The 26,851-nt window shown below is 36.3% G+C and overlaps 1 protein-coding gene across 2 annotated transcripts in view; it reads right to left on the reverse strand.

Moving 5' to 3' along the window:
* tbc1d32 (TBC1 domain family, member 32) overlaps nucleotides 1–26,851 on the reverse strand; it is a 188,422-nt gene that overhangs the window by 87,448 nt on the left and 74,123 nt on the right. For both annotated transcript variants that reach the window (XM_039747661.1, XM_039747662.1), the window contains exons 19-23: nucleotides 25,734–25,872; nucleotides 22,514–22,601; nucleotides 19,289–19,407; nucleotides 15,788–15,907; nucleotides 11,173–11,261 (exon numbers count right to left, since the gene is read on the reverse strand). In XM_039747661.1, the coding sequence (XP_039603595.1) occupies nucleotides 11,173–11,261; nucleotides 15,788–15,907; nucleotides 19,289–19,407; nucleotides 22,514–22,601; nucleotides 25,734–25,872 (555 nt within the window). The remainder of the gene's footprint in view (nucleotides 1–11,172; nucleotides 11,262–15,787; nucleotides 15,908–19,288; nucleotides 19,408–22,513; nucleotides 22,602–25,733; nucleotides 25,873–26,851) is intronic.

Here is a 26,851-nt window from a genome sequence, read left to right on the forward strand (position 1 = left end):
AACACCTGTGGAGTGGGACAATGTTGTGGTTCTGCTGTAATAGATCAAAAATCTGAATGAAGGGACCATTTCTCTATGACACTTAAGATATGTTTGTGAATGTGGCCAATGTTAGGTGGGACCATGCTGTAACAGCACTCTGTGTATGCTTTTATTCTTCGTATTGAATGTTTTTTCCTTCACATTCATAGCACAGTTCTCAGTATTAAGAGATATACTGTATACGGAAATCACTGCTATGGAGAATAGTGCACCAGACTTTACAAAGACAAGTATTTTCTCTAACTGCCTTTCCATGTTTGCCTCAGTCTCTGTAATGTGTTTTTTATACTTAAGACAATGTGACATTTGTTCTACAGTTAATAAGTTTAAACAGGTATGTAATTATGGGTGGGAAACAAGACAACTGCTAATTTTTATTTTCATACTGTAGTTCCCTTTGTGCTAATTTTCACAAGGATGTGCTGACACTTTGTTGCGGGTACTAACTTTCTGATTTCAACAAGGTAGGCCACCTTCACTGGATGAATCCTTTTTTCTTATGCATTGCACATTCTTTCTTGTCAGAAGTACTAATTGTTCAATTCATCACCTATGATGACAGCCAGCACACCTAATTCATTTCAGTTATTTTCACTGTAAATTGTATATTTTTGTAAAGAAAAAGTTTATCTACCAGAGCAGAATGTCAAACAATGATTAAGGATATTTACAGGAAAAGAATCACGCAGAAAGCCTTCAGGTAGCAGCATTTAGCAAGTTTGCCAGGAATGTTTATTATACCATACACAACAAATTAGTAATGTATTATTATAATTTGACTACTGGACCTAACACTTCATATGTTTTGACATACAGATAAAGGGATGTGCAAACCTGTCAGTTGACTGCCATTCATTTTCTTGGGTTTACTTGCTATAATTATTTGTTCTTGAAGGACAGTTTGCAGGCACTGCTGCCTCATGGATCCAATATTCTTAGTTTGAATCTCTGTCTGCGTGCACATTTGCCAAATGTCTGTTTGGGCTTTTCAGCAGGCACTTCATTCTTCCTTTCACATCATAAAGGTATATGTGTCATGTTAACTGGGTTGTCTAAAATGACCGTATGTAAACACACATGTGATTAAATCTGCAAGTGTGTCCTAAAATGGACTGGTGCCCTTTGCAGCATAACTTCCTGACTAGAACTTGAAGTTTTATACCACCATGACCTTAAATTGTATTTAAGTAAGCTAAGGAATGCTATGTTATGTATTGATTTGGGTTTAGGTTCATCTTTACTGCCACATGTACAGTGTACAGTTAAATTCTGCTGTTACCTGTCCTCATTGTTGTAATGATCAACTACAGTAGACCAGACTTCTTTTGCCCAGCAACTGCATCTGGGTCCTTCTTGGGAAAAAATATCAAACACAGATCCTGGAGGGCCACAGTGCCAGCACCAAAAAGAAAGTTAGCATTCAGAATAGGGCCAGTCTTCAATGGAGATGCAGCTGCCTTATCAATGACGATTTTTAACTATGAATCAAGGAGAAAAAAATCCTTTCGGTCCCCATGAACTTTGTATTTTTGTTTTTGTTTATTTATTTGCTTATTGCCATTAAATGGAGCATCTGCCACTGACCCAAACACCTTTACTGGTGTGTATCTATTTTTATTACTATATGTAGCACAAGTGTTGTATCGCACGTTAAGAAAAAATCTTTACAAGTAGTTAGTTATTATATTATATTTAGACTGCTATATCTACCTCACACTTTTCACCTTGCATTTTTTAACTTGCACTGAGCTTTTATTGCTCTTTAATTAATATTGTTTTGATCAGTATGCTGCTGCTGGAGCATGTGAATTTCCCCTTGGGGATTAATAAAGTATCTATCTATCTACATTTAGGTTCATAAATATTTGGACGGGGACAACTTTTTTCTAATTTTGGTTCTATACATCACCACAATGAATTTTAAATGAAACAACTCAGATGCAGTTGAAGTACAGACTTTCAGCTTTAATTCAGTGGGTTGAAGAAAAAAAAATAACATAAAAATGTGAGGGAACTAAAGTATTTTTTTTAACACAATCCCTTCATTTCATGTCCTCAAAAGTAATTGGACAAATTAAACAACTGGAAATAAAATGTTCATTTCTAATACTTGGTTGAAAACCCTTTGCTGGCAATGACAGCCTGAAGTCTTGAACTCATGGACATCACCAGATGCTGGGTTTCCTCCTTTTTAATGCTCTGCCAGGCCTTTACTGCAGCGGCTTTCAGTTGCTGTTTGTTTGTGGGCCTTTCTGTCCGAAGTTTAGTCTTCAACAAGTGAAATGCATGCTCAGTTGGGTTAAGATCATTTGACTGACTTGGCCATTCAAGAATTTTCCACTTCTTTGCTTTAATTAACTCCTGGGTTGCTTTGGCTGTATTTTTTGGGCCATTGTCCATCTGTATCATGAAATGCCGCCCAATCAATTTGACTGCATTTAGCTGGATTTGAGCAGACAGCATGTCTCTGAACACCTCAGAATGTATTCGGGTGCTTCTGTCCTGTGTCACATCATCAATAAACACTAGTGTCCCAGTGCCACTGGCAGCCATGCACGCCCAAGCCATCACACTGCCTCCATCGTGTTTTACAGATGATGTGGTATGCTTTGGATAATGAGCTGTTCCACGCCTTCTCCATACTTTTTTCTTGCCATCATTCTGGTAGAGGTTGATCTTGGTTTCATCTGTCCAAAGAATGTTTTTCCAGAACTGTGCTGGCTTTTTTAGATGTTCTTTAGCAAAGTCCAATCTAGCCTTTCTGTTCTTGAGGCTTATGAGTGACTTGCACCTTGCAGTGCACCCTCTGTATTTACTTTCATGCAGTCTTCTCTTTATGGTAGACTTGGATATCGATACGCCTACCCCCTGAAAAGTTTTGTTCACGTGGTTGGCTGTTGTGAAGGGGTTTCTCTTCACCATGGAAATGATTCTGCGATCATCCACCACTGTTGTCTTCCGTGGACGTCCAGGTCTTTTTGCGTTTTTGAGCTCACCAGTGCTTGCTTTCTTTCTCAGGATGTACCAAACTGTAGATTTTGCCACTCATAATATTGTAGCAATTTCTCGGATGGGTTTTTTCTGTTTTCGCAGCTTAAGGATGGCTTCTTTCACCTGCATGGAGGGCTCCTTTGACCGCATGTTGTCTGTTCACAGCAAAATCTTCCACATGCAAGCACCACACCTCAAATCAACTCCAGGCCTTTTATCTGCTTAATTGATAATGACATAACAACAGACTTGCCCACACCTGCCCATGAAATAGCCTCTGAGTCAACTGTCCAATTACTTTTGTGCCCCTGAAATGAAGGGATTGTGTTAAAAATGCTTTAGTTGCCTCACATTTTATGTAATCTTTTGTTCACCCACTGAATTAAAGCTGAAAGTCTGCACTTCAACTGCATCTGAGTTGTTTCATTTAAAATTCATTGTGGTAATGTACAGAACCAAAATTAGAAAAAAGTTGTCTCTGTCCAAATATTCATGGGCCTAACTGTACCTATCTATCTATCTATCTATCTATCTATCTACTTGCGGATACAAATACATTACTTCTGACTAGATAAAAGTCTGTTCAGTGTGCTTGAGGTCCCACCCCTCTATAGCAACACCACCAAAGAAGACACTTTTCAAATCTTTTCATTTTTAGGAACTTCAAACTAGAGTCAAACAACTGAAGAAGCTTAACTCGTCTGCTGTGTCTTTAAATGACTATAAAATTGTTCCTATTAGTTCAAGAATAAAGTGTGTTTAAAAGGATTTCACTGAGTGTTATTTGTGCAAGTCTGATAATTATATACTGTATATAACATATATATACACATTATGATAGGATTAGAAGTGAAGGTCTCTGAAACGATTTGCATATTGATAACTAGAAATCCACATAGGGAGAAAAAATTAATCACGTATCTTATATATATAGTCACGTAAAAAAATTATATAGAGAGATTATACAGTCATGGCCAAAATTATCGACACCATTGGAATTTTCCCAGAAAACTGTTGCAATTACAAATGTTTTAGTATACACGTGTTTATTTCCTTTATGTGCATTGGAACAACACAAAAAAAACAGAGAAAAAAAAACCAAATCTGACATCATTTCACACAAAACTCAAAAACCGGCTGGACAAAATTATTGGCACCCTCAACTTAATATTTGGTTGCACACCCTTTGGAAAAAATAACTGAAATCAACCACTTCTTTTAACCATCAACAAGCTTGTTACACCTCTCAACTGGAATTTACGACCACTCTTCTTTTGCAAACTGCTCAATGTCTCTCAGATTTGAAGGGTGCCTTCTCCCAACAGCAATTTTGAGATCTCTCCATAAGTGTTCAAACGAGCTTAGATCCGGACTCATTGCTGGCCACTTCAGAACTCTCCAGCGCTTTGTCTTCAACCATTTCTGGGTGCTTTTAGAGGTATGCTTGGGGTCATTGTCCTGCTGGAACACCCCTGACCTCTGATGCAGACCCAGCTTTCTGACACTGGGCCCTACAATGCGCCCCAATATCTTTTGGTAGTCTTCAGATTTCATGATGCCTTGCACACAGTCAAGGCATCCAGTGCCAGAGGCAGCAAAACATCCACAAAACATCTTAGAACCTCCACCATGTTTGACTGTAGGTACTGGGTTCTTTTCTTCATAGGCCTCATTCCATTTTCTGTAAACAGTAGAATGATGAGCTCTATCAAAAAGTTCTACCTTGGTCTCATTTGTCCAAAAGACGTTCGCCCAGAAGGATTTTGGCTTCCTCAAGTACATTATGGCAAAATCCAGTCTGGCTTTTTTATGTTTCTGTGTCAGCAGTGGGGTCCTCCTGGCTCTCCTGCCATAGCGTTTCATTTCATTTAGATGTCGACGGATAGTTCGAGCTGACACTGTTGCACCCTGAGTCTGCAGAACAGCTTGAATATGTTTTGAAGTTGATTGGGGCTGTTTATCCACCATTCGGACTATCCTTTGTTGCAGTCTTTTATCAATTTTTTTCTTCTGTCCACGCCCAGGGAAATTAGCTACAGTGCCATGTGTTGTGACCTTCTTGATTATGTTGCACACAGTGGACAAAGGAACATGAAGATCTCTGGAGATGGACTTGTAGCCTTGAGATTGTTGATATTTTTCCACAACTTTGTTCTCAAGTCCTCAGACAATTCTCTGCTCTTCTTTCTGTTCTCCATTCTTAGTGTGGCACACTCAGACACACAACAGAAAGGTTGAGTCAACTTTTCTCCACTTTAAATGGCTTCAGGTGTGATTGCTATATTGCCAGCACCTGTTTCTTGCCACAGGTGAGTTCAAATGAGTATCATATGCTTGAAATAAAACAATTTACCCACAATTTTGAAAAGGTACCAATAATTTTTTCTGGAACATTTTTGGAGTTCTGTGTGACATGATGTCAGATTTGGCTTTTTTTTCTGTTTTTGTGTTGTTTCAATACACATAAAGGAAACAAACATGTGTATACCAAAACATTTCTAATTGCAACAATTTTCTGGGAGAAATTATGCATTTTCTGGCAAAATTCCAGGGATGCCGATAATTTCAGCCATGACTGTATGCACACACTTATTATACATACACACACATTGTGTACTTCTGAAGGACAACAGATAGAGCCACTGGTACAGGACAGAGAACTAAAAGGCCACCTGGGAAGATCAATGCAATGGTACCTAAGGGTTCTACAGGGCACACAACCCAGCAATAGGATACCTTATCATCTAGTAAAGGGGGAGGTGGGGCATAAGGCACAATATCATTCTTCAACAGTGGCCTCACATATTCCCAGTTTTGGCAGAATTAGGACAATGTAGCCCTTTAAAAGTGAGCTCTGTGAAGAATGGCAAGAGGCCAGCTATAATGCTGCAGCCCATTAGTCAGTAGCACATTGTTCCTGAAAGTCAGGAGTGGGATAATATTGCCCTGATAAGGTACACAGCCCAAATACTGCCTCAGTTCTTTTATGGCTATGGAAGGTTCATGGGGTGCAGAAACAACAAGAACTACTTCAGGAAGCTCCATACCTTGTGTTTTATTTATAATAGGGGCTTTGTTTTTTTAAATATTTGGTCTTCTTGATACTATTATGGGTGTGGAGAGCTTCCACAAGACAGTTATAACCTGCAGACAAACTGCTAAGCTCCAAAATCCTTTCAAGTATTCAACAAGGAAAAAGACTCGGTAGACTATTTCACGTTTCCACATGGGTATACTCAAAAGCTTAATCAACTCTCAAAACTATCACATTAGGGCAAACTCTTTGGAAAAGAAAAAAAGGCCAGTAATTGTTATTCAATGCCATGAAAAGGCCTTTACACAAGGCCACTGCAATTTTATGGAAACCGAGAAAATAAATGCAATTTGTTTTTGGCTATGTCTACATTGTTTTGTTTGTGTCTGGCCATGCTTGGCACTTTTAACTGAACATCAGATGCACTTATGCGGCAAGTAAATTAAATATTTTTCCTTATCTGCCTTTGTAATTCAACCTCCTCATCTTCAATCCTGGCACTTGTGCTTTTTTCTTTACTTTTTTTACATTTTATTTTTTGACACTAGCAGCATTTTGCACCTATGACTTACTTAACTGTTTTATCTGGTTATTGATATTTTGATAAAGTTTCCTTCTCTGGTGGCTGTCGATTTCCTTTATATTGATCCTCTCTTTAACACTTTTGCTAGTTTCTCTTCTTGTCTTGGAAATGGGCCAGTTAATGACTGACAATTCATCCGAATTACGAAGGGAATATCTCTTCTTGTCAAAGCTTTGTAAACAGCAACAGAAGCTAAAGTATGATGCTCAGGTTATTGAGCATTCAGTTTATATTGTACTTTTATTGCATGAAAATAACATCTCCACTGTTTTCTAAGACAAAGTAACTTTTATACAGTAAACATGTTTCTTCCCTGAGCGGAATGTACAATCTCACACAATGGTCATTAATCATCTTCCTTAAAAAAGTGGTCAAATAAACTGCTAACACTTACTTAAAGGATTAAAACTTCATATTAGTGTGGTTTGCCATGTTAGGTAAACAATCAATGTGGATCCAGAATTTTTTAATCATTTTAGACTGATCTAATTTAAGTCACTTAACACTTCAGTGCGAAATGCATGCCTAGTTATTGTATTTAAAGATCTACAACTTGGTGTTTACATAACGATCTATAAGAGTATGACATCAATAACAAGTAAAAAACATGTTTAATCTTTATCTTTCTGCATCTAAGAACAAATACAACTGGTGTACATTTTCAATCCCAAAATCTAAAATCAGTAGCACATTTAACTCTGGTGAGTTGCTTATGAAACTCTTTCTTCGTTTCTTTCTGCTTGTTTACCACATTTGATTGGCAGGTTGGATGTCTAGGAGAAACAGCAGGGATAAAGAAGTCCCTGAATGTTTTTGAACTCTTCTTATTTGTACAGATACTTAAAAAAACACTAACTTCTCTTATTCTGCCTAGCATAGGTCATGAAATTTTCAAACTATCACTAGCCCCCTTTACTTTTTTATTGCTTATATAAGAAGGTTTAGTGTTTCAGACAGTTCAACCTGTCATGTATGCATAGAAAAAAAATTCATTCTTGTATGTCTTTTTCTAATTCAGGGAACAAGACTTCAAAATAAACAGCAGAGCACACACTCTTGTACTTCTGATAAAGTGAACTGCATTTGATTGTGGGTTACACATTTTTAGTTCTGTAGAATAATTTAATAACATTTAGACCAGCAGAAGAATCATCATGATTATTATCACTAGTTTAACAAACATTTTCTAGGTATACCCTGGTTGGCTGTTGGCCTCCAAATCTTATCTCATCCATTTTTTCTTCACAAAAACATCTTCTGCCTTTCTCTGTGCATGTGGTGAACGATAGGGTTGGACAACACCTATTACCTTCACAGCAAGTCTTTTTCTTAACTAAATCCTCTTACTCCGTGCCACCACTATCTGATCATTCTTAGCCCTGTTCTCTCCAATGTTCCACTTTCATTGGCTATATCTCACTTCCACAGAACATAACGCTCTTTACATAGCTTTCATAAAAGTTTTCATTCAATGCCTGAGAAGCCCAGAATAGAAGACCACTCCCTGAATTTGACCTGTGGCAGTGGCATTTTTGTTTTAAGGGCCAGTAGACCAAAGTCCCATCAGCTGTTATGCAAGATTTATAACAAGCTTCCCTTAGTAACCTACTGCATTGTTATAATGTTTATAACAACCTTATTATTTGTCTTCTTTAGCAATTTCTTTGTAGTTTACCATTATATGTGTTGTGCTATTTCTTGTCTAGAAAAATGAAGCTTTTTGTAGTATGCAAAATTATCTTTATACTACTTGGGGCGAGGCTGTTTTCAGCTGATGGGAATGGTCAAATTTTGGCCCTGCGGTGGTCTAGGTGTGTGTCACTGCAGTGTCACTTAGATATGGGTGCAATCATATAACTGGGATTTTGCAGTTCAGTGATTGGGTTTGAAGGCTTCAAAATAATAAAACATCCTGGAATACGTTATGCTATATTAAGTCAGTATGCAATCAATTTCTCTACACACTGCAAACCTAAACACAAGTTTGTGCTTTACATACTAAGCATGATATAACATAAGCATGAACTCCAACATGCAAGAATTTGTCATCCAAAACATTTCAAACGTATGATAGTAAAGTCAATTCTTCAGTTTCATATTATTATAACCGAATAAAACTGCGCCAACCTAATGAATACAACATAATAAAATGTGCATTAAATAAAATGAAGCCAATAACAAAACAGCAGGCTTCTGACTATTTAATATGTCTTCAAGTAATACAGTTCAGCTTAGCATAGGACATAATTCTCTTCACTTTCTCTGAGATGTTGCACAAAAGCTTCCAGGGCATTAATTATTTGTATCTAATTTGAACCAATTCTGTCACCTACAGGCCAAAAATAAAATTGCTCATTTGGACTGAATACACTGTTTGGATTCTTCATTATTTTTCTTTGTCAGAGTGAACTATAGATAATCTGGAGAAGAGTTAATTATAGTATTAAGGTTTTGCTTCTTTACAGATGTCTTTCTCTTCTTACTTCATAGTATCTGAGAGAAAAACTACTTTTTGTTAAAATGACAGGTAATAACATCTAAATCAAGGAAGCAGGCCAAAACACAAAGTGCAAAGAGGCTGTATAAGTTTCCTAGTAACATATAATAAAAAGGTTAAATTACTAAAAAATAATTGTCTGTATACTCCGCCCTGTACAAAATAATATAAAATGCTCCCCAAAACATTACACAGAAGAAAATTAGGCCGCAATGACTTGATGCCAAGCAATAATACAATAATATTTATATTGTCAGAAAAAATTACCTTTCTATAAATGTTTTAAAAATGTTAACATACATACATTAAACATACATATGTTTAATAATTAATAAGAAAGCACATAGCATGCAGTTTTTTCATCCACAGAATATATCTTTATCAAATTGTGGACACAGTCTTCACCCAAGACAGGAGAAAAACTCTATAATTTTCATGTGAAGAAGAATACAGTACCAGGAATTAAAACTACCTCCCACTACTCCTTTTTCTCAGTGTCTGTCTCTATCTAGGTCCCAAAACTGACCTATCGCTTTTTCCTGCTAACTGAAGAGTTGCCACCAACTTTTCCTCCCAACTCATCTTTCCCTGAAGCATCAGCAATAGGGAGTTTTAAAACCCATCCCAAGGTTACTTCCAATTTGGCATACGAATTAGCTGCCTAATTGTTCCAGGGACCCCAGGCTACAACTCTCTATCATGTCCCCTGGTGTTCCATTGCCCCTTAACTTCCCATTAACATCAAATAGGCAGAAACCCATGTTATTTACTCTGCTGTGGGTAATACCAGAGAAGTAGCATAACCCCATGCCTATCCTTTTGGAAGTGTATCCCCTGGCATTTCCTCCTTGGCCTTTTCCTGTCACTGTGTTTTGTTTACTGAGATCATTTGGGCCTGGCAATCGATTGTGATTGTTGTACTGAGAGGTCCAACATAGTTTATGCCTTTCACTAATTTTTTTCATTCAAACTTTAGTTTTATAATGTATGCTTTATTTATTATTTCCTGCTTATCTTTCACAAATGTTTACCTGGTGTGGCCAAGGTATGGCTGGCAGCTTTTAAATAAGTCTTAGGCTACAGCACCACTACTCAAGTGCCGCCACTGCGAGGCACTTCTTTGTAGCCACAGTTCAGGTGTACTTCCAGAAGCATAAAATAAATCTGGGCATCCAATAAAGCCTACCTTAATCTCCTAGTGTTGACAAAAATGTAATAGTATAATATGTAAGTAAATACTTATTATTTCTTTAAAATTTGCTCAACACTTTAATTACGCAAGACCATATGACTTACGAAATATTGTCCCTTTGCCAATGTAGCTGTTATAACTGGACAGGTAAAATAGATAAAGTATAAATTTAACTTAATTTCTTTTTCATTTTTTTGTTCCTTTGTGTCTACATGTATATTTTTTATGTAAAATGTAGTCTGGCAGCTTAAAAATATATGCAAGAAAGAAAAACAAACACTGTTGTGACTCAAAACAATTACTTAGTATGGCATACTAAAACATGTAAGAACTATCACATGGCTGTGCATATACAGTATACAAGAAAAGAGTACAATTAAATAAAAAACAATTAGTCAAAACCAAAGTATTATGATTACTTACATTGATTTGTTCAATAAGTTCAGCTTTATTGTATTAACAAAGGATTACACAGTTACATACAGTAGCTTCAGGAGATTGGGTTGAAACCCTAGCATGAGCACAGTCTGTGTGTAGTTTGAAAACTGCTCCTATGTTTGTGTAGGTTTTTCTGCAACTGGTCCAATTTCCTCCAAATTCTCAACAGATTGATTGTCAGCTCTAAATTGTCTCAATATTAGCGATTAAGGGTATGCAAGTTAGTGTACCATGCAAATGACCCGGTCCCGGTCCCTGTCCAGATGCAACATCTGCCTTAACTGTGATATTACATGGATAGGGATTCTGTTTACTGTATCCCATAAAACTGGGTTAAGCTTCTTCAGGAAATGGACTGATTTAGTACTAATATTATAGAAAAATAAGTTTCTTACCTGAGTCCAAGTGTATGAGACTGTTCAAAGTTAAACAGGGAATGCATTTTGGCTTCTGAATTCATTACTATTAATCTGTCAATAACATCCTTCAAAAGATAAACATAGATAAAGAAAATAATTTTAACCACATTATGTTCATCAAATATTATTCATTTTAAGGCAATGGATATAGATTTACTGAAAAATTAGCACATTATGGAACTTCTAGTGCTTTGAACTGATTAGCATGAAATTAGTAAGATCATGATTTGGTCATTCTTGGCTTGTGGAGATGTGTTTAGCATTGCTGCCAGAGTCTGAATTAAGAATATGTAGTTTAGATACTGCCTGTACTGGTTTTTGCCCAATAGGTCTAATTTCTCTAACTTATCAAAATGTGCTTTTTAAAGCTTGTAGTGTATTGCATGAGATATGTTTTATTTTAATATGTTCTGTGTGGGAGTCAAATTATTTTTCATTAGACTGTTGTACTTAAATGTATAGTAGGTCATTTAATTGATTGGGTTGTTCTGTTCTATGTATAATGTAAGAAGCAAGGATCTCCTGTTTTGTTAGCTACACTGCTGAACACAGATACTGTGAAATTATCATTCTTTTGTGAATATTATGATACCCATAACAAAACAACACTCATTTGTAACTTTAAATCAATTCATTGTGAACACTGAGCCCTGCAACCAGCAGATGCCACGTAAATAGTAAGGTCTTGAATGGCATCCAGTTTTGCCAAGATAAGCTCCTGTGTTAGACAGGGACAGTAAATGGGTGGACTGCAAGCAAATTCAATAGTATACTATAACAGCAGCCTCTATGATATCCTGCAGCATGTTGCATAACAGAGATCAAATTCTATAGTCATGTGATATTGTTTTCTAGGTCAGTGGTGGGAAAACTTTTTTTCGCACTAAGGCCACTGACGACTGCTTTAACTCGAACAAGGCCACACCACTTTATACTGACCCTAAAGTGTATAAAAGTGTAAGAATAATCCATAACACAAATTAATTCTGCCATTTTCAATGACTTTTTTTGAGTCTGTTTGTTGGTTGACAATTCATTAAAACTTGGCTCAAAAGTTGTTGTTCTTAAATGTAGCTAGCCTTCCAAATGGTCATCTGTCAGGACTGTGCGGTATCGAATTTTAATGTACTTCATACGAGAGAATGTACATTCACAAATGTACGTACTACCAAAGCATGTTAACATCTGTCGAGCGCGTTCGAACAGAATGGGGTAGATGTGAGCATCACGCCAAAAAGAAATCAAATCCACGGAATTTTGGGATAGCTTGTGTTGAGCATTTGGATCTTCACTAAGTTCCAACAATTCCATTTGGAACTTCTCTGGCACATTGTCAGGTTACATCAGGTGTAGCTCTGAAACCAGCCGTAAATCATTGCCATTGACACGGATATTGGAGAATCGAGCCTCAAATTCAGCGACTAATGAACCGAGCACTTCACAGAACTCATCAAAATGTATTTTTACAGATGGGTTACTGGCAAAATTACTCAGACACGGAAAGAATTCAAAGAACTACTGCTTTTGAAACTTGCCATGAAACAATTTCAACTTGCACTGAAAAATTTTTATACTCCGCCAGATGTCACAGACGCTTTGATTTCTGCCTTGGAGTTGCTTATTCAGACTGTTGAGTTCACTCAAAAGATCACTGAGAAAAACCAGGTTCATGCAAAAGTTGATGTCATCGAGTTTACAAACCACTCCTTTGGATGCATAGAACTCTTTGATAGTGCCTTGCAATTCATAAATTCTATTTATAATAAGATCCTCTTGACAACCACGAGCGTCCTCTTTCTCAGTTGAATCATCATTTTGGAGGAGTTCTCTAAACTGGCGATGATTGAGGGCTCGAGCTCGAATTAAATTCACAATACCAATGCCGTCTTCCAATGTGTTGTTCAAGGTTGCAGACTTGGCACATAGAGCTTGTTGGTGTACAATACAATGCAGTGACAATAATGTGAGAGATTCGGGATATTGAGAGTGAATTTGTTCTTTAAGTAGAGTCACAAAACCGTCAGTTGTTCCTACCATTGCAGGAGCTCCATCTGTACACATAGCAACAAGTCTCTTTAGATCCAATTTCTTCTCTACACAAATTTTGTTAAATGCTGTGAGAAGATCTTGTGCCTTTGTTGTTGATTTGAGACTGATTAGGGACAACAACTCTTCATGGATGTCAAATGTTGGTGACATTGTTCTGATGAAAATAAGCAGTTGTGCCGTATCTGTTGTATCGCAGGAGTCATCCAACGCTACAGAATACAAAGTATTGGACTCTTGACATATTTTGTTCAGTTGATTTTTTTAAGTCAACCACGATCTCATCTTGGCGCCTCACAATTGTCCTTCGTGATAGAGGTAAATCTTTAAATTTTTGAAGTTGTGATGATTCGAGACACTGAATAACTTCAAGCATGCATGATTTGAATAGCTCTACATCAGTACATGGTTTTCCAGCGGCACCCAATTTGAAGGCGACTAGAAACGCTGCCTCAACTTCTGGATTGTGAGAGGATGATTTGAATTTGGCGAACATGGATGTTTCTTTTGTATGGCTCTTGTTCAAGGAATCATACGCTTGCTTTCTGGCCTCATCTTTTAAATTGATGTACTTCATGTGTGATTTAAAACTCTCATAGTGCTGTTTTGCATTTAATCTCCTTAATGTTCTTATTTGCGTCTTGCATCTTAGGCACATCATGGAGTTTCCTTGGTTTGACATGAAGAAATCCAACTCCCATTCACTGTTGAAATGTCGATTTTCATCGTCTACATGTCTGGATTTCTTTGACGGCAGTAACTGCATTATATGCCCAGTAAAACACAATGATAATTATCAGATGAGGAAATGATGGATCTGACTACTTTTGTTGAAATTTAAGCATGCTGAACTTTAACCCTTTTTGGTGCCATTTGATTGGCCACTTTAGTTACCACGTGAAATAATTATAGCAGTACTCGCGAAAATCTACAGTGCGCGTGTACTCTATCTGCAGTAAATATCTAGCTTGACGGTTATTGACATAACTTGCATTCAGTTTGGCTGTATTTCGTTAGCTGTCATTGACCATTCCGTCAGGTATGAACGCGGAGACCAAACGAATCTTCGTTTACATTGTTTGTTTCGTTGAATATTTTCGTCTAGTGTGAACAAGCCAAAAGGCCACAATCACTTGTTTCACTGATACTTTCATGACAGCCACAAAAAAAGACCTCATGGGCCGCACTTGCCCACCTCTGTTCTAGGTTATGTTTTGAAGTGGTAGCAGAAGGATTCAAACAAGTGTCAGAAATTTTGATTCTGGAAGTTTTATTGAAATTTTACAAATAATATGATGTCAATACAGATTGCTCCTCTCCCTCATACATTGTAAACCCTTTACTGAGAAAAGCAGCCAAATACATAAAAGGTAAGATTACCTTATCACTTTGTAGAAACGGTATGCTGTTGGGTAATTATCAGCAAAATGTCTATTACTCAGACTGTGTTTGTTAAAAGGTTGAGAGAAAGAGTGAGAGGCCCAATATTCTCTATTATTCTATGCCATGTAAGCACACAGATTTTTTTTTTTTTACTGTGATATTATTTTGTAAATGTATGTTTCCCATTTTAACAGTGTTTTCGATAATCTCATACAAAATCTCTAAAGAAATAATAGATAAAAATCTATCGTTAAAGCAGTGCTCTACTTCCTGCCATAAGTAAGACAATGATCCAACATAATGAACATATACAGTAAAAGCTATATAAAATACATACTGTATCTTAACTTAAAACAAAAAATAATGAATAAGTGGTGACTAATTTATTCTTGGATATTATTTTGATATTTATTGCAGTGCAGTATAATCACAAAAATTATATTAATCAAAGTTTCAGTTCAATTATTTGTTTAGAATCATAAAGATCTACCACAAAATACTGAAGTTCAATCATAAGCAATTTACAACTGTATGCTGTTTTTAAAGTTTATATTAATATCAATATATTTTAGAAACTAACAGAAATGATAATAATAAAATGTAAAGTATTTTTGAACTTCCTTTTAATGTGGAATTGTGACTAGTAATGCAGACATCTATTTGTACCATTGGAAACCTGATATGAAGTGTTTATTATATGTGTGTTATTGTGTGCAAATATGATGGGTTAGCATTTCAATCAGGGATAGTCCCTGCCTTTTGTCTGCTTCCACAGGCAACAGGCTCTGACTCTCTGAAATCCTATTATTTATAAAATCAAATGGACAACTAGGAACCCCAAAGTACATTTACAAATATAATTATTCTCTGTTCAGAATGGTATGTGTTGTCATTTTTTAATTAATCTATATATCTGCATGTCCACTATTCCCACTCCTTTGATTTGTAATGACATGTTAATGGTCACAAAAATAAACCCAATTTTTTAAATATTTAATGCATATGGGCCTTTATACCAAGGATGGATAAAAATCAAAGAACATTTACATTTATAAATAACACTTTTGCATTTATACAATCAATATAATAAAACACAAAAACAACAATTTAAAATCTGCAATATTAGTTATAACAGATGAAAATGGTATGCAAGTACACTTACGATAATAGAAGTAGGCATCTCTCGCAGTGGGTATTCTGGCTTGTTAGGAAGTGGTTGTTTACCAATTAGCTCATACACAGCATGATATGATGATAAAAGATTCACTAGAGCAAGGAAAGACTATGGAGAAAAGTAATGTCATGAAAATCAATGTAAACAGTAATCTAAATGTGAAAAATACATGTCACACGTCTAGTGAATCTCAAGCTAAATTCATTAAAATGCTCTCAGCAAAGTACAAACAAGACTTAACTGAAAATGAAGTCGAAATAAGAAGCAGGCGTGTAAAATGTTAGCATCTACATCTTGTGGATGGTTGCTATCATACTTTTAAGTTTCCTGAACTTGGGATCCAAACTTTATTTTTGTTTCTGGCACTGATTCTGCTTCCATGCAAACTGGATTGGGATAGCAGATTTACAAAAATAGATGGATGTATGGGTTGTTGTTATTATTACTTGGAGCAAAAGGCAAAAAATGCTTAAAAGCAGGAAAATAAATAAATGATTTCTTAATGAGAAGGTAATTGGTATTTTTTTTATAATAAACCTCTAATAATTTAAAAATTGTTATTTAAAAAGGGATTGATTGCTGAAGAGCCATTACACTTTTTAAAACATCACAGTTGATGATTTTCAGTGTGAATGGACAGGCTGTAATTTTTAGAAATTAGTTAACATTCAACAAAAGTTTCAAAAATGAATTCAAACAGTGCTAACATTATAGATCATGAGAATGGATTATGCAATTTTCTATAGTGAACAAATACATGACATTAGTTACATGCATTTCACTTAATTTTTTAAAATGAAAGTTTGTGAGGACTTGTATTAACATCTTAAACGATCCTAAATAGCGAAATATATTAGGCTATAATAATGATGTTTTTTTATACACTATCTACAGCTGGAAGTAAGTCAGATCCCAAGATTATTTTAATAGCAGATTTAGTATTGCCTTGTTGTATGACCACCAGTCAGAATTCTTTTTATAGTGCTGTGCTAAATTTTGAAAATTTGCTCTTAAATCGTTTCACTTTTCCTCTTGTCCTTCAGAAAGTGGAAGCATTTCTATATGACAATAGTATATTTTTAATAATATTAACCATACTGTATCTCCAATGATATCCCAGTTAGGTTATTTGGCAACTCTAAAATTAGCCTTGTGTGAGGATGTTAAGATATTATTGTAAGTGGGTCAGGCAAGTAACTGGCATCCTGACCAATGTTTTTTCCTATCTTTTGCCCTTTTCTACCAGGACAGGCTATACCCCCTACCGCAATCCTGAATTAAAAGTAAGCAGGTTTGACAAGGTTATGTTATGATAAAATATACTGAAGTCACTGATACGCACTCCAAAACTGGTTCCTGCCTTTTGCTGTCAAGACAGATTCCACGTCCTTATGACCCAATATGACTGATGAATGGATGAGTAACTAATTGATATTAATATTAAAATATATTAATATGTTCAAGTTATTGTCTTTAGTTAAACAAATTTTATTTTAAAGATGCCTGATGCATTACTTGAGGTAGAATGAAGGGTCATACCATATGAAGTAATCTTTTGTTTGCTCATATACTTCTGTCTTATGCTTTGCCATTTGCTTCAGCAGTTTGTTAAACTGTTTATCATGCTGTTTTACAGTTGCTATAAAATATCACAGTTTTACTTTAATTATCAAACAGAGTTATATTTTGCTCCAGTATCACACTGAGAACTACCTACTTAGTTTACTTATACCTGCTGCTGCTATCTTACATGATTTTTCTCTAAGGATATGTTTTCACAACATACTTGCCATGGCAGCTGGCTGAATTCTATTGTTTGTGTCATGTGTTTCAAAATGTATTTTACTAATAAAATGATTACCCAAATAAACCAGCAATAAAAGCCATTTGTTTGCATTTCAGACAGATTTAGCATGTTATAATTTTCATAACACATATCAACAAATGTGGCACTTTACTCATGGCAAAAAATCCTGGACAGGATTTTTGCTTCCACAAAAACCAAAAAAAAAAAAAAAAATATATATATATATATATACACACACACACATATGTGTATATATATATATATATATATATATATAAATATCCATATTTTTTCCATAGCACTTAATATACAATTTTTTACTTTCTTCTTTTCAAGTCCTTATCAGAGTTTCTCCAGTTAAGGCTGAACATGAAGCAAAGCTGGGAACAGATGAGAAGGGTCAGCTGGAGTGTCCCTGAGCAAGAGGAAGATAAATGCAGAATTTAGAGAAAGACTGGTTTGGAGGTGACTGGCGTTGTGCTGAGGAAAAACAGACTAAGGTGGTTTGGGCATTAGAAGAAAAGGCAGGGGTGGATAATGGGGTGAAGAAATGCACCCAAAGGGGTAGAAAGGATAAGAGCCAGAGGGAAGCCAAGTATCAAGATGTAGTTGGAGGTGGTATCATGCATTTTTAACTGTGGATAGCCCAGTGAGATTTCACAAACAAAAATTACTTTACTTATTGAGAAAGATTATCAATTTGCAAAATATTTGCAACCTGTAGTGGACATACAAGGCAAGAAAAAATGTCATGCCCTGTTTCTACCATCTACCGTGCATGTTGCATCCATTACCGGGTTAATAACTGGAACCATTTTCCATTATTAATGGATAGTGTGCACTCATATGACACAGAAAGTGCTGAGAAATGTATAGTTTATGAAGCTCTTCCAATACAAAACTTTGTTTAATAGAATTTGGAGAACAGTCAAATGTGCTATTGCCTATATTTTGATCCTTTCTGTTTTGTTTTTGACTCTGTTCTTAATAGTTATTCATCCATAGTTTTATTTGTGGCTTGAATGGGTTTTGAGATTTGAGTACCTTTTGCAAAAAAAGGTGTGTTTAATGAGTTTGTGAGTATTGCTGCTTTCTTTTATTTCGGGTTTTGCTGATTATCTTGCTTCTGTGTAAGGATTCTGATTTCTGGATTATGTTTTATACTTGGTTGCAACAGACTGCCTTTTAGGCAAGTTCTTTTTCCAATTTGAGTATTATATTTCTCTTATTTGTTTCAACTTATAAAGATTCTTTATTTGCACTTTAGTCTACAAGGTAAGGGTTAACAGTCATCCTTGCTCTTGTGGGGCTTTTGTTAGATATTTGGACATTTCTTGTGAAAGCCTGTTCTTCATTTTGAGGCCTAGCCAGGCCTGGAGCATCCCATTTGCTTAGGGTCCGGCTTGCTTTGACACAAGACCAGTTTTGGGTACGCCAGTCAGGATTCTGGCCTGTTTAACATGGTTATTTTTAATGGCCTTGCTATTCCTTTTTAATGGTCTTGCTATTTTGATGTCAGGATTATAACAATATTCATTCTGCAGTAAATTAAATTACCTAATAGAGAAACAATACTGCTTAATTAATGTGCATGGTGTACATAATTAAGTCAATGATAAATTGTCTACATCTGAAAATAGATATTATTATTTTTCTAAAAGCAGTTTAGGAATAATTACTACCTTTTGGCAGCTTCTGTCTATTGGGTCCATAGGAGTTGATTTAGGATAGGCAATCCTTACATCATCTCTTCCACATTCAAGAACAGACCATAATTCCAACACTATGGCTTTAACAAAACCTAAGGGGATTAACAGAATAAATTAATGGAAATTAAATTAAAAATGTACATATAAAGAGATACAAGTGTATTCTCTACTTTATAGATACACTGTTATCATCTTAATTATAATTAAACACTGGAATAATTTTATTAAAGCAAATTCTGACAATTGTCAATGATGTAGGAATCTCTTTTGCTTATAAAACTGTGAAGCAGGTACACATTATTATCTTTTGTAAAGATAAAACAAAGCAAAAAAAGAAACTATTTAACTAGAGTGTTAGTCTCCAAAACCTATAGCAATCTATAATTCATATCTCCAAATCATTAAGAAATATTTAAAAATATCTCTAAATCAATTAATTTTGAAAATATCTTTAAATGATCTGTATGTATGTTAAAAGCATTTCTAGATATCTTTAAATTATTTAAATTGTTGGCATATACACCAGAAAATCAAATCAAATCTATAATGCATTTCATTTTAATGTTAATTGATTTTCATAAACTATATCTTTAAATCATTTATAAATATATCTTATATAATTATTTGATGATTTTTGATAATGTTTTTCTATGTGTTTGGTTCTTTCTATAATATTAAAGTATGTGCAGTATGTTCACAGCCACTATAGTAGCAGAATTGAAAATTATGCAATGATATTCCCCCATCTGCTTAAGGCTCTGGACATTTTACATCTAGTTTTCATAAGATAGATTGGTTTATATTAACCAGAATTTACCATAAAATATAACATTTAGGCAGAATATAACTCTAAATAATATTAAAACTGCTGCCTAGTGTTACATGACATAACCACTTACTGTGATTATTATTTACTAGGCACAATACCTGTCAAAGAGAGGTAACTGAATAATTTAAAAATATTTGCTATTTCTTACCCTTTGTGTTAGAAACATTCGTGTCATTTTTGACTCAGATTTTATAAACAGGTAAATATGGTGGTTAAAGCAGCATTTTCCAACTTAGGGCTGTTACTTGCTTTTGAGTTTTAATGATTTACAAAAGTTTATTCACGCTTTTGTTTCATCCTGTTCAGACTACTGTAATTTCCTTTACATTATGGTTTTCCACTCATCACTGTCCCACCTACTATTAATTCAAAATGTTGCTGGTTGAGTTTTGACTAATCTTTTCATTGGTTCTCTGTGAGGTACAGGGTGGATTTTAAAAATGTATTATTTGTGATCAAAACTTTACATTTAATTTTATAGCTCAACTGACTGATCTGCTCTTTCCTTATTCATCTTCCAGGCTTCTTCCGTCCTCTGATCAATTATTCGTATCTGTTCCATGAACACAACTGAAGCTTAGATATGATGGTGATTTTGCTGAAATGTGCCCCAGACTCTGGAATAACTTGCACCTAGCAATAAGATCAGTCTCACTTTTGGTAGTTTTAAACCACCGTTAAAATCTTGTGTTTATTCCCTTGCCTTTAGGCCACACTGATTGATAAGTTTTTATTTTGAAGTTTTATCTATGTTGTTTTATTCCGTAATTGTATACTTAACAGGTGTCTTTCTTGGTTACGTGTTATTGTTTATATCCAATTTATATATTTTTTTTTCTCTAACATGTGTTTTATGTGTGGGCGGCACGGTGGCGCAGTGGTAGCACTGCTGCCTTGCAGTTAGGAGACTTGGGTTCGCTTCCCGGGTCCTCCCTGCATGAAGTTTGCATGTTCTCCCCGTGTCTGCGTGGGTTTCCTCCGGGCGTTCCGGTTTCCTCCCACAGTCCAAAGACATGCAGGTTAGGTGGATTGGCGATTATAAATTGGCCCTAGTGTGTGCTTGGTGTTTGTGTGTGTCCTGCGGTGGGTTGGCACCCTTATTATTTCTGGCACCCAGGATTGGTTCCTGCCTTGTGCCCTGTGTTGGCTGGGATTGGCTACAGCAGACCCCCGTGACCCTGTGTTTGGATTCAGCGGGTTGGAAAATGGATGGATGGATGGATGGATGGATGTTTTATGTGTTGGTTTTAATCTGTTGTTGCTAAACATGCTATATAAATGTGCTATATCTTGACTTATTTTAAATATACATGCTACAATTTTAGTTTCAAGAGCTAAAAGACATTATGGTTTGTTAATGTCTGAGACAGGACCAGTCCATCACAGGGCACATTTACGCACACATCCATAGCCCACACTCACTCATGTGGGTCCAATCCAAAGTTGCCAATTACCCTAATATACATGTCCTGGAGATGTGGAAGGAAAACCAGAGTGCCCAGAGGAATAACCCATAAAGACACAATCTATGGTACATATATATTAAGCACATTCATTTTCAACTACATACTGCAAAATTAAGATAAAATAAGCCAAGGTATTATCTTTGAAAATAAATAACATTACACTGCTTGAAAAATGTTATTTTTACTTTAAAGTGAGTACTGTTGGCTCACAAATTATTATTACTGTCACATAATGCTTCAAAAGAATAATACAAAAATACTGAAGGCATGGCTTAATTTTTTAAAGTTCTCAATAATAAATGCTTTAAGGGAGATTAATGGAAGAGTTACAATGTTAAATAAAATGCATTGTATAAAGCTTTAAAAAGGAGGAGGAGCATGCTCTGATTACAGTGTATTGCCACACCCACCACATGACGAACCACCTGGATTGGGACCCAAGTGCTGCGGTTGACAACCTCACCACCAAACTGGAACAGTGTGAGGTTTTTTCATGGTGGCTGGAGTGCCAATACTGTCCCCAACCCCTAAGTTTTCCCTGCTAGTTGGAGTGCTGTTTGCAAATTAATGTCATACCCAGGACAAAGCAATTGCAGGTTAAGGGCTTTGCTCAAGAATTAAAAAAAAAAAAAACTTTAATATTTTTATGGTGAACACCATGACAAAGCATTTTCAAAGTATACTTGGTATATCTACATGTTTTTTTTATTTATATATTTGTTTATTTGCAGAAAAGGCAAGTTATGTGACCTGCTCTTGGCCACACAGTAGGTCAGAGGCAAGAACTGATCTTTGACTTTAGAGGCTAACTCCTTAGGCTCTATGACATGCTGTCTACCATAAAAAACACATTTACTGTAACTTAGAAAAATATTGAATCAATACGGTACAAAAAATATATACCTGAACTCTGGAGTGCCACAACACCAGGTGCAATTGCAGCCACTTGTGTTACCATTACACCATATCCAAACTTTTCACATCTACTCACCTAACAAAAAAAAAATAACATCATTATTTTTATTATTATTGTCAATCTGCTTCTTATAGTCAGGGTTACTAAAATTAATTTACATTAAAAAAAACCCTATCTTGGCCTTGTATAGGTGAGTGTGGTCTGCAAGGGTCGGCCATTTCACATAGAGCTGGTTTCTGTCATACATCTCATATTGCTAGGAAAGGCCCTGGCTCTCTATAATGCACTAAAAGATTTAGTATTTTCAAAAAATACATTGATGGAATAGTTGGATGGTTAAATTAATCCGTTCTATTTTGAGAAGTTCTGTAGTATAAATAATACTTCTTACCTACAATGGACTGCCAGTAAATAAATATATTTTCTACTACTGAGAATAATGGAATTAAATGTACAGCAGTCAAGAGAAAAACTCTCTTATGGGCAGCAAAGAAAATGTTATAAAATCAGCACAACTGCTTCTAGGCATTTCTTTTAAGCTGTCAGAAAGTGCTGTTGCGAGTTAAGCACTCTTTTTCTATTTTCTTTGTTTGTAGCAGATAGTGATGTAAGGAAATAGGAATGAAATTTTGACTTTAAAGTTTTGATGGATTTACATTATTTTAGGCATCCAACAAGATAATCTGAGAATCTCTAAAGTAAATCTGGGGTACACATTGGTCTGAATATTATCCCTGACGGTGGAACGCAGGTACATCCTAAAAAAGGATATTTTTGAAAAAAGCAATTTAGGAAATGAAAGGGCAAACCAAAGAATACTCAGAAAGAAAAGTAATGTTAGAAGCAAAAAAGTTTAGTAACTAAAACCAAAATTTAGGAGTCAATAAGAAAGTCAAAAAGTTCAAAATATCAAAGTATCAAAAGAAGCATGAGAAATGCATTAACCCAATACTAACATGAAGACACTACTGTGCTTCTATGTTTTAGAAGCAGGAGAAGATGATACACCATGTAACACCCCCTAGGTCACTTGACTGAAAACAATAATAGCAACGATAGAACAATATGGTCGCACCCATTCAAAAATGCATAAATGTTGGTCCAGCCACCATAAAAAAACTTCACAAAGCTCAGAGACTACAGAAAGGACTTCTTTTTACTCTCCTCAGGAGTAGTTCTGCTACAGCCACCCATAGGAAGGCTGCTCGCATCACGAAGGGGATGGGGGAAAGCCCTCGGGAGCCCCATCCCTGGAAGAGTCGAAACCATTGGAGAGCCAACAGGGTCAGTTCTGTTAGGGATCAGAACTGGTGTGGTGCTGAGGTGTCGCCCGCTGCACAGCAGCACTTGGGTCCCAATTTGAGACGGCCCATACAGGTGGGCACATGGAACGTCTTGTCTCTCTGGGAAGGTGATCATCTTCCTCTGCTGTCGGAGGAGCTGTGTGAACTCCGCATTTCAGTGGCGGCACTCTCTGAGGTGCCCAGGCAGGGGACTGGTCAGATCTCTGTAGGTGGATATACCTTTTATTGGTCTGGTCGGTCTGATGGCTGTCATACTCGGGGAGTATGTTTGCTGTTGTTGTAGCGGATTGGCTTCTTCCGATGGTGTCCGATATCACTCCTTTCAATGAGCGTATTATGAGACTCAGATTACGGCACTCCCTGGGTGCCTTGTCTGTTATCTCAGTGTATGCTCTGACCGCAGTGAGTGATATCTCAACGAGGGAGACATTTTATTCGCAGCTTCGCTTGGTGGTTGATGGGTGCAAAGGGTCAGGGGCTGCGGGAAACGGTGTTCCCAGAAGGAGGTGTTTTATCTCGCAGGGCACCCTGGATATCATCGAGAGGAGTTGCATCGCATGGCTGAATGACAACTCTGGTCTGTACCGGGAACTGAGAAGGCTTCGAGGACAGATAAATAGGCGTTTTTTAGAGGAATCCATTTGCAAGTGGCACACCATCTGTGGTCTAGTGACCCACGTCCTGCTTACAGAGGAATCGAAGCATTACGCACATCTGAACCTGTTCCTCGGAGAGTTGCAGTCAGGACGGATGATGGAACGGTCTTTACGGATGACACTGCAGTTGTGACCCGCTGGCTACTTTGAGCAATTGTTCAAAGCTGATCCTGCGGCTAGGACGTTGGATATCTCTGGGTGCACGGTTCTTGAGGCTGATCCTACAATTAGCTGTGAACCACCCAATCTCACTGAGATTGCACAGGTGGTGAACCAGCTGAGGGGGGGGAAAGCCTGCAGGGATCTGTGGTATCAGGGGTGAACTTCTCCAGGCTGGTGGTAAGGCTGTCCTCCTGGCATTGCAAGCAATCTTTGCTTCCATTTGGGAGACTGGCATCACCCCAACTGACTGAAAAATGGGAATTGTTGTCCCTATCTGGAAAGGGAAGGGTGATCGCCTGGATTGCAGCAACTACAGGGGGATAACACTGCTCTTGGTGCCGGGTAAGGTCCTTGCTAGGGTCGTCCTCAATAGGATCCGTGATCACTTGCTCACCCACCAGTGACTGAAACAGTCTGGTTTTAAGCCTAAAAAGTCTACCATCGACCGCATCCTGGCACTTAGGGTTCTCATGGAACGCAAATGCGAATATCTGCAGAGTTACTTTGCAGCCTTTGTCGATTTTCGCAAAGCGTTTGACTCAGTTGATCGAGCTGCCCTCTGGGACATCCTGAGGGTTTGTGGGATCCCCTCGAGGTTGCTGGATATCATGGCTGGCCTGTACGCTGGTACTGTAAGTGCTGTGCAGAGTGAAGGCAGGACCTTTGCATTCTTCCCATTTGATTATGGGATTCGTATTTTGAAGGAATGAAAGCATTTGTATTTGTCAGCTAGGATGGAATACTGGTATTTGGTTCTTCGGCTCTCACAAAATTTTTCAAAACATTTGAGATCAAAGTAAGCAGCTTTAAACCTTCAAGATCAGTGTAGTGCAGACTTCACTGAGGTACCTGGTGCTTTTGTGTCAACCCCTACGGAAATTGCTTCACTTCCTGGACCAGTCAAGTCTCTGGTTTCTTCATACATATCAGGGCTGTGTAATTTATAGACAGTGAATTGATTATGGCAATTTACTCCAATATGTTTAGGTGCTGGTGGGTAAAAAAGCCAATAATGGATTGATTAATAGTGTTAAGAATATACCAATTTAAAGGCAATAATATTAATTTCTATGTGCAGAACATACCTGAAGTTTTTTAGTAAATCTGCTAAACATATAGCTAACACACTCATTGATAGCACCAGTTTGTTGAAGGAGTAGAAGTCCCTTTGGAGTGGCAGCAAAGTTCAACAAATTATCCAGCAATGTCTCTTCCCAAATCATACTGTTTTGAACAAAAACAAATTTATTATGTATTGCATTATAAAGAATTAGACAACTTTAAATTTTAACACTATATAACAACAATCTGAAATGTTATATAGCAAAATTTTCTTACAAGGTTTCAATCATCTCTTCAGATAAATGCTGTCATTTATAATTTGTACTTTGTATCATTTGAGAGACATTTTAAACTCATGTTATCAGTATCAATTGATCATAAACTAATTCAACATCACAAGATATAAAAGACATGTTTTGCTTGTGTTTTTTTTTTCTGATTAAACAGATAAATGATTTTAACTTGACTTGATGTAGACCTTGCAGCTGATTATTTTCTGATCACTGCACAGTTTAATTAGATGCACATCATGGTGTTCATCCAACCCTTTAATTGTGATTAAGCAGGTTTAGATAATAAATGGATGGATGAAAAGAAAAGTGTTTTATTTACAGTCACAGTATAGTGAGCTGTGGGAAATCACTTTGAAGGTAGGATATTTACTTTTATAAATATCTATACAGACCCTACCAAGAAAGCAAAGTATGAGTATGCAGAGTAAGTATAATTGGATTAAGAGAACTATAACATTTGGATAATTATACACTTCTACCTTATCTCTAGTTTAAAGTATTTGATTTCATTATTAAACAGCTTTATTGTATTCAGTTTCAATTAATCAAATAATAAATTGTACATTTATTTTTCAAATCCTGCAATTTAAACAAAGAGTTGTAAATGTGTAAAATTATACAACAACAAATGCTTTTGGAATCAGTCAATCAACTAAACTGAGCCCTATTGTTAATAATGTGAATCCACATCTATAGGATTAAAAATACCTACATGCTGGAATTATTACTTTTAAATTTCCTATTAGGAATAGCAGGGAGGGCAGCTAATATCATTATCACCTTATAACAGATGAGGTTCTTCCTCAGTTTGCATGTTCTTCCAGTTTTTACATTAGTTTGCTCATTGA

This window comes from Polypterus senegalus, chromosome 3, assembly GCF_016835505.1.
Source record: "Polypterus senegalus isolate Bchr_013 chromosome 3, ASM1683550v1, whole genome shotgun sequence".
Lineage (NCBI taxonomy): Eukaryota > Metazoa > Chordata > Cladistia > Polypteriformes > Polypteridae > Polypterus > Polypterus senegalus.